This window comes from Rutidosis leptorrhynchoides, chromosome 6, assembly GCF_046630445.1.
Source record: "Rutidosis leptorrhynchoides isolate AG116_Rl617_1_P2 chromosome 6, CSIRO_AGI_Rlap_v1, whole genome shotgun sequence".
NCBI classification, from domain to species: Eukaryota; Viridiplantae; Streptophyta; class Magnoliopsida; order Asterales; family Asteraceae; genus Rutidosis; species Rutidosis leptorrhynchoides.
In genome coordinates this window covers 435,829,563-435,838,923 of record NC_092338.1, presented here as the reverse complement: position 1 = coordinate 435,838,923, position 9,361 = coordinate 435,829,563, and the positions used below count along the sequence as shown (strand labels likewise).

The 9,361-nt window shown below is 33.8% G+C and overlaps 1 protein-coding gene across 1 annotated transcript; it reads left to right on the top strand.

The window, feature by feature from the left end:
• Positions 1-207: 207 nt before the first annotated feature.
• Positions 208-8,905, top strand: LOC139855529 (two pore calcium channel protein 1A). Its single transcript, XM_071844764.1, has 24 exons — positions 208-396; positions 819-962; positions 1,080-1,187; positions 1,480-1,575; positions 2,316-2,446; positions 2,792-2,852; positions 2,948-3,114; positions 3,206-3,311; positions 3,581-3,658; positions 3,739-3,800; positions 3,994-4,066; positions 4,222-4,287; positions 4,382-4,522; positions 4,711-4,768; positions 5,065-5,172; positions 5,413-5,476; positions 6,154-6,322; positions 6,763-6,827; positions 7,019-7,109; positions 7,480-7,566; positions 7,755-7,829; positions 8,297-8,328; positions 8,415-8,535; positions 8,645-8,905. The coding sequence occupies exons 1-23, from the start codon at positions 268-270 to the stop codon at positions 8,524-8,526; spliced, it is 2,223 nt and encodes a 740-aa protein (XP_071700865.1). The 5' UTR covers positions 208-267; the 3' UTR covers positions 8,527-8,535; positions 8,645-8,905.
• The last annotated feature ends 456 nt before the right edge of the window (positions 8,906-9,361 follow it).

The window sequence follows — 9,361 nt, the reverse complement described above, 5'->3', positions numbered from 1 at the left end:
GTAGATGAAACAATTTGAGTAAAAAGGTAGATGAAAGTTTTAAGTTTGATAATATGATAAAATTACAAGGACTAAACTTGTAATATAACCGTAATAAAAAGTTACAGTAAAAGACAAGGTTTCCAACTAATTCATAATACCTGTCACTGTCACTATCTTCAATCTATCTATTACAGGTATACATATAAACAACTTGTATCTATCTATAGATATATAGTCACGTAGCAGAGGTGCTTGCCGGAGGTTTTCAGATCTTAATTTTTTCTTATGGCAGCTTCGTATGCGCCGTTGCCGGGTGGTGAAACTAGCAGAGCCGGCCGTAAACCGTTCAGTCGCCGGTCAGATGCCATCGCCTACGGATCGCCTTACCAAAAGGCAGCAGCTCTTGTTGATCTCGTAAGTTTTTTTATCCTTCATATATCTAATTATATTCTATATCTATATATGTAACAGAAATACCTAAATTGAAGTGAAATTCAACCGCCTACAAGTCTATTTCACTTATCTACATATTCGCTGCAGTAGCAGCATCATTCAAATGGAATTGCAATCCAATATGAATTTATTTATGTTATACTTTGAATCGGAAATGAGTAATGTTGCTAAGATAGGGAGAATGCAAGTAAATGATTCTTACTCAGTTGAATTTTACTTCAATTAATGCGTTTGTTGTTGCATATATAAATTTATTTTCATATATGTTTATTATTATTATGTTTATTATTATATAAATATAAATGTATTTTCATATGTTAGTTCACCAATCGTCGATTAATGTGTTTGTTGTTGCATATATAAATGTATTTTCATATTTTCAGGCTGAAGATGGAGATGGTCTACCAGAGGAAATCCTTGAGTTGCCAAACATTGAATCTGCTGCAAAATATTATTTCTATTTCATTCGCTTTGAATTTTTATGGACCCTTAACATATTTGCTCTGCTAGCTTTAAATTTTTTTGAGGTTAGTGCCACAAGGCTAGTAACTGCTTACTTGATACTACGTTTCTTTTTTTTTTTGTAAAGTAGACTTTAGGATTGTCGTAAGCTACGTATTCTTATTTTTGCGAAACTGCTACAGAAACCATTATGGTGTAGCAGTGTATCTGAGGTTACTTGCAGTGACAGAGACTACTATTATCTTGGGGAGCTTCCATACTTGAATACTGCTGAATCTCTAGCATATGAGGTTCGAGTCTTACATATTTATTGGTTATTGGTTACTTTTTGACCTTTATACTGTAAGCTACTGGTAAGTGGTACCTAATACTTAGCAGGTAACATTAAATTGACAGTAAAATGTAAAGGAACTTCAAATATTTTGAGTAGGGTCACATAACTGTGACTGCAATTTCTAGCATGCTTCTAGTGTTGGCATGTTGTCTGAATGTACAAGTGCGAAACATCTGCACGCTTGCATCTCACATAAAATGACTGAACATTTGCAGTTGATCTGATTATTGATCTACTTTCGTATGCAGGGTGTAACACTCATAATTCTTGCGGTGCATACCCTATATCCTATGCTATATGAGACAAGTCGCCTCTACTGGAAAAGCCATGTTAATAAGCTGAAGGTACGTGATTACGGAATCTTGCATATTGAATTGCTATATAAACTTCCTTACCCAACTATTATCTATTTGAGTTACACAAGGTTAAATTGTCTTAAAGAAAGAACAGTTTGATCCATATTTGTTTGCTCACTTCATGTTATACAATCACATTTAACTAAACTAAACTGAGTAGAAAGGAATTAATCTTGTGGTAGATGAAAATGGATTCGTCTTTGTTAATTTGCACCACAAGATGAGTAACTTACAACTCGATTCTTTTGGTGATACGTCTTAATTTTTCTTTCTTTAAGTATTGTTTATAAACGATTTTCATCTTCAAAGTGCCTACAGACGATAGTACACGATTCAAAGTAAAACATATTCTGAATTAATAGGAAGCTATATGCCTGTTTCTGTATAATGTTGCTTAATACCATATTATCTACTTACTGTTGGGACAACAAACAGAAATCTCAAAGTATAAAAAGAGACTAAAGACAATCAAGTGCTGAAGAAAAGTAATAAAGAGAACAAACAAAAGTCATATAGGTTTTTGCGTGTTTCATTAAGAACATAATATAATGCACTCTTCAGAGATTATAGTTAATCTAGTAATCAAGTATTCAACCTATTGCATGACAGTGTATGTGTATATGCTCTGTTACTTACAATATACTTAGTTGAGATGTTACTATCTACGCGGTGTAATTCCTTGTCTGTATTAACAACCCTAATACTGCAGTCCTGTGTTATACTTTCAGGCCATCTCGCTGTTAATTCTGATTGCTGATTTAGTAGTTGACATTCTTTATATCTCTCCAGTGGCCATCTATTCTCTTCCTCTGAGGATTGCACCTTATCTTAGGGTAGTTTTCTTCATCTTGAATATCAGGTAATGGCATGTAATTCTTTAGTATGATTAATCAGTGATTCAACTTTTCAATGTTTATCCCTTTAAATCAGTCATGTAAGTCATCTAATTTGATATGCATTGGATATCATGTTGTAAATGTAACTTAAAGAAGAACGTAGACGTATCACCTATATATTTCTATACTGAAATATTAGATGATTCTTATACTAAAATGCATATTGTGTGCACTAGTTTCTTATATCTGCTAGACAGTGGTAATAATAGGACATCATGGGCCTTGTCTACTCCATTAAGTACTATACTGCAAGTTGTGAACGCTTATTGTACGAAGGAACTAATGATGGTTTTGCTATCTTGATTTAGGGAGTTACGAGACAGCGTTGTTGTCTTGGGTGGAATGATTGGCACATATCTCAATGTGTTGGTATGTATTCATTATCTTATTGGGACTTATATTCTGCTTCTCCTTAACAAAAACTTGTATCACCAATTGCTAATGAAAACTTTTTTTAAATGCAGGCTTTGTGGGCTCTGTTTCTTCTGTTCTCTAGTTGGTTAGCTTATGTCATATTTGAAGACACCCAACAGGGAACTACAGTCTTTGTTTCCTACCCTGTTACGTTGTATCAGATGTTTGTTCTATTTACCACATCCAATAATCCAGATGTTTGGATTCCTGCCTACAAGTGAGTACACTAATAAAAGTTATCATGCAATTTTTGCTTGCAGTATCTGTTTATATGTTTTGTCAGTAATGTGCTTCCCTATTCTTTCCAGATCATCAAGATGGTCTTCCATATTCTTTGTTCTTTACGTTCTACTTGGTGTTTATTTCGTCACAAACTTGGTACTTGCTGTCGTATATGATAGCTTTAAAGGCGAGGTACATATGTTTTTTAATCCTTCATATTTCTTACTATGATAGCTACTGGAATTCCATCAGTTCATGTTATCTTATATTGATGTTCCAATCACAACAACCTAGGTGTAACCATTGCCTGTTTCAAGCGTTCTTGTCATGTGGGCCCTAGTGAAATTAAATCTCTACTTCATTTCCTCATCGATTGATCTTTTAGTAACTTTTAGTTATATAGATTTTGTTACATTGTTAGAACTTGTACGTTACAAGCTTGCATGTCCTACTAACTGCAGCTTGTTAAACAAGTGGCTGCGAAGGACGCAATGAGGAAAAAAATATTGCTGAAAGCTTTTATTCTCATCGCTGGAGATGTGAGTATGAGTCATGAATGTTGTTAATTTTCGCCATGTTATTCTTATTGTTACTAATGGAATTCCTTTCAAGTCAACAGGCAGATGGCTCTCTTAACCAGAAACAGTGTATTGAGTTGTTTGAAGAACTTAATAATTACAGGTAACAGCGTGTGTATTTCTACTTTTTAAAGGATTTAATGGTCTTTTGAGGATACTAGAGACATTGTTGATCTCAGGACTATATTTAAGTGTAGTTGTAGAACTTATTTGCAAACTTTTTTATAAACTTCCTTAGTGTCTTTTTGTTGGTATTAGTTTGTTAAAGATATGATGTTGTGCCACTATCTGTTCAGGACGCTACCAAAAATATCAGAAGAAGATTTCGATTTGATATTTACCGCATTGGACGATAGTGGTGATGTCAAGGTATTTTTTTGTTATTAGCCTTTTTGTCATAAAGAGGTATCAGGGTTCATACAATAGAGTTGCAAGGGAATGTGAATCACCTGCTTTATATTACTGTAATTAATTTTAAGTGATAAACGATACGATCTCAGTTCATTCTGTTTCTCACCATGTAGATCAATGCAGAAGAATTCAATGATCTTTGTAATGCGATTGCCTTAAAATTCCAAAAGGAGGATACCGTAAGTTGGTCTCCAAGAGAACCATCTTTTTCAGTTTCACATAAAAATTCTAAAAAGCTGTATCCAACTTACACATTGTGCCTTCATTTTGCAGGAACCTTGGCTCAAAAAGTTCCCCTTTTACAACTCTTATTTATCAGAAATGATAAAAGGCTTTGTAAAAGGCCCAAAGTTTGGATATGTTGTTGCTTTTGCTCTGGTTTTGAATCTGGTTGCTGTTATAACTGAAACAACGGTATGACTAGAAACAATTGCTTCCCAGAAATTAACTTTGATCTTCATGCTCGAGTCTTGTAATATTAATGTTACCATATTTATACTAATACCTGCCATCATAAAGATATTAGCTTGCTGCGTATTCTAAATGTTATAGTGGAATCAGTTACTAAATTTATTTTGTGAATATAATTGCTTTCCTTACAGCTTGATATACAAAACAATTCTGGTCAGAAGTTCTGGCAGAAGGTGGAGTTTATCTTCGGTATGGACTCCTTACGATTGTTACCGTAGTAATTAATGATCATGCTATGTGCTCTATCTCACATTACCTGACATCCACCGTTTTTAATGTCCAAACCGCCTTGAGTGATTTCTCAGTAAAACATTAGTAATAATAACTTCATTTAATCCTTTTGTTCAAAATGATTGAATTGTACTGTCATATTCTAGTATGTATCCTTGTTAAATAGTTTTTTTTTTTTTATAACCTTAACAAATACATCACTTCTTTATCTCGATTTCATAGATTGGCATATCAGTGACTTATTTTCTGTGCAGGATGGATATATGTAATCGAAATGGCTTTGAAAATTTATACATTTGGATTTGAAAACTATTGGAAGGATAGCCAAAACCGATTTGATTTCGTTGTCACATGGGTCATAGGTAAATTTTACAATTCCAGTATCCGGGTAATGCGTGTGTGTGTTTGTTTGTGTGTCTCTGTGTAATTTGACTATTTCTATCCCTCTCTCTTCCCCTTAAACCTACTCCCTACTGTTTTGCATTGCTTATTTTTTTTTTTCTTTTAATATTTATGTGTTCCGGGAATAGCTCTTCTTCTTCTTTTCTTTTTTTTAAATGAGCAGTTACTTATATACTGTTCTATTTCGTGGATGTTGGCAGTTATCGGTGAAACAGCAACATTTGTAACTCCAGACAGTGTAACGTTTATTTCAAATGGGGAGTGGTAAGGCTGTCACAAATATTCAAGTTATGAGATTTTTTACATGTTTATTCAATAATTCTTCTGATGTCAGTAAGAAACTGTTGCTAAAATGCTAAACTTCTTGAACAAAGCTTCTCTTAGAATTGTGACTTGAGGAAGTATGCAAATTAACCAAGCCCTTCCAATAAATAAATAAGTTATATAAAGCAATTCATATTTCTGTCTTAGATAATAAGTTCCCTTCAATTCTAAAACTGAGATATGTTAAGTCTGTGTAGAGAGCTGAAGATTCATATATCAAGGATATAGTAGTTGTTGTTCATTTCTTTCTTTTAGAAGTTCAGGTTCCATATGAACATGACTCTAGACTATTTAAGTTTCATAGTATGACAAGAAGATACATGTTCCTTAATTGCCTAATGTACAAAGAAAATGTTATGTTATCATAAGGGGCTGTAATTTAATAGAAATTCAATTATGTAAAAAGCAATTTAAGAAATATGGAGTATTCCGATTTTCAATTGAGTGCAAATATGAGTTTTAAATATTTGTTAGGTTTTTCCCTCTAAATTTTGATTCCTAATTAGATGATGTGATACACATAATTGGTATATATCTTCATTCTTTTGAATCAAGAAAATGTATTTCGCCACCAGCTTATGTCTCTGATAGCTTTTCAATATATTTCCCTTTTCCAGGATTCGTTATCTTCTTATTGCAAGGATGTTAAGATTGATTAGGCTGTTGATGCATGTTAAACAGTACCGAGCCTTTATTGCTACATTTTTGACACTGATACCAAGTTTGATGCCATACCTGGGTACCGTCTTTTGTATCATGTGCATTTACTGCACGCTTGGTATACAGGTACTCCAGTTTATATCCTTAGAATTTTGTTCTCGTATCTGCTCATTTTTATTACATAAGCCACCCCATGTTTAAAAAAATAGGCGCCTTGATGCATGCTCAGGTAGATCTGTAGATAATGTTATGAAGAAGCAAATTTTAAGTATTTATGCATTATAGGAGTTTTAGTTACATGTGGCTCTCTCCTTAGCACCTCGGCCTTCGGGCCCTTAGCGCCTTGATCACCTATCGCCTTTTTTAACCAAAGTGCCACCATATTGTATGGGGGTGTGTGTGTATCGTGTAATATTATGAAAATGATACTTCCCTTTATCTCTACTGGTGTAATTGTATATTGATCTGATGTGTGTTGTAATGTGAAACAGAGACCACTTCCCATTTGATTTATACAAAATATATCTGTAATCGTTGTAACTTGATATTTTTTTTTACGATGCTAGATCTTTGGTGGGCTAGTCAATGCTGGGAACCCAGATTTACCAAGCACAGATCTTGCTGATAGCGAGTATCCTACATTATCTACAATGTTATTCAATAGCTAATTATACATATAAAACAAATACAATATTTTAGTAGCCTAACATGGATTGTACATTAGCATTGTACTAGAGATCCTCACACCGAACAGTTGCAACATCTTATTTGTTTCTCATTTAGGATACTTTATTTATCGGTATCTTTCCTTGACTAAATCAGTTACTATTTATTTAATTTTAATGACTACCCCAATGGGATGGTGACACTCTTCAATTTGCTTGTGTTGGGAAACTGGCAAGCCTGGATGCAGGTATGATCTCTTCATGGTATTAATATTGTTTCATCTTCCCCCTTCATTTGCATTTTATATGGACCTTATCATAGTAACTATTTGGTATTCTGTTAGTACATTGTATGCTCTTTCAACTTATGTTTTACTCTGTTTATAGAAGACTTATAACGGATAGATATTTTGCTGTCAAATTCGTTTTTGGATTGCCCAATTATCATCAGGTTGTAACTTGTAACTGGTTGAGCTGACCCAAAACCGTTTTGTCCCATCTTTATTTATTAATATTATTATTTTAAATTTTAAATAGTTCAATGTTGTTAATGGACATGCCATACTGTGTTTTTCACCTAGTATTCCAACTACTCAAATATTTAGCAAACTATTTCAGGCTTATGCAGTGTTGACCGGGACCTCTTGGGCATATGTGTACTTCATTACCTTCTATCTTGTAACAATTTTATTCCTCCTCAACTTGGTAAGTCCGCGCAATTGTGTTTTTAGGCCCAATTGTCTTATTATCACATTTCAAGTGCCAAAGATATATATTGCCATAATCAAATTGAAAAGCATCTAATTACGACTACTGAAGTGGATAGTTTCATTTTTTCTTCTTCTTATTCTCAAGGTTTTTAAATTTCATTACTATATCTTGATTACTTGCAGATTGTTGCATTTGTTTTGGAGGCATTCTTTGCGGAGCTAGAACTTGAGTCTCCTGAGGAAGAATCAGAAAAGAAGGTTCGTATACTTGAATCAATCCCTATGTTACCTTCTCCAAGTTTCACTTCATTAAGGCTTGTAATGGGTTCAGTTAACTTATTCTGTTATAATGGCCAGATAAGAAATTTTCTATAACAACCAAGGATCTATACCCTCTGTTGATTCATGTTTTTCTTAAATTATATACCACTAAATTCATCAATTTTCCATTCCTTTTGACACTCTGAGATGACCGAGCTTTGAGATTCGCACCATGAATTGTCATATTTGTTATGTGTAACCTTGTAGTTATGAATTGTCATATTTGTCTTACTATGTATTATCAAAAATCATCCATCCTATTGTTCGAATATAAATTAAACACTTGAAGACATAGGTTAAGTCTCGAAGGGGAAAGTCTCGTGTATATGAAAGCATCCTATATATTACATTAGCATCGCCAATGCGTGTGTGAATTAACGTCTACTTTAATTATGAAAATCCAGGAAGCTGGAGCAAGGGGACGCCGTAACTTGGGGTAAGTATCATGAACGACAATGCACTGAAAACAATTTTGTGGTGCATATATTCGCATTCACTTATATTTTCTGATGAATTTGTCAGCACCAAAACACGAAGTCAGAGAGTGGATATGCTACTTCACCACATGCTTCATGAAGAGCTCGAACATCCGTCACCCCAACCTTCCTCTACATCACCACCTTCCTCTACATAATCATATTATGTATATTTATCTCTCAGAGACATTACACAATTCTCCTATTTATTATCTATTCTATACTGCCATTAAAGCACCATATTCGTGTTATTTATCTCTGTGACATGGTATACAGGTCGGGATCGTAGGCGAGTACAAAGGACACGAATGCAACTATGGTTTCTTATTTTTCTTACTCGGTCAATTTTTCATGTTGATATAAGCATTCCTTTCCTCGTGATGTGAATAGCAGAAGCCCATTGATCAGCACCACAGTCGGATTCGTTCTGGTTTTGTTTATAGAAGTTAAGGCCAAAATTATTGATAGTACTTGTATGTTTATATTTTATCCAACTTGTTAAGCGAACTACCAGGATTATTAAACTTGCTGTTGATAGTACTTGTATGTTTATATTGATAGCACATTTGTGAATTATTTAGCTAATAAACCTATTCTATTGTGTTATTTTCTATATGGAGACATCAAATCCATGACTTGGTTCCCTTTTCCCCTGTGATTTCTTATATTCAAACCCAAACACTATGTTTATAAAAACCACCAAGGTGGTCTAGTGGTAAAGCATGATGTTCTAACATGTTTCAACATCGAACATCCCTAGATAAAAGATTTTGCCTATACCCTACCTCTTTAACAATTAACATCACCATTGTTCAAAAAAACATTAAGATATATAGAAGATAACGTTGTGTCAAGTTCATAAAATTAGGTAACCAGTGTTAACCATGGTAGCGATAGCTGATGGATAACCCAAATATAAAACCAAATTTAAGCATTGTCGGGAAAAAGGGATCCCCCACAGCAAATAAATAATAACCTTCGAACAGGTAATCC

Coding starts and splice junctions, on each gene's coding strand:
- LOC139855529 (XM_071844764.1), top strand. CDS start 268: ATGGCAGCTTCGTATGCGCCGTTGCCGGGTGGTGAAACTAGCAGAGCC. Junction 3,312..3,580: donor ATGATAGCTTTAAAGGCGAG/GTACATATGTTT, acceptor TACTAACTGCAG/CTTGTTAAACAAGTGGCTGC. Junction 4,769..5,064: donor GAAGGTGGAGTTTATCTTCG/GTATGGACTCCT, acceptor TTTTCTGTGCAG/GATGGATATATGTAATCGAA.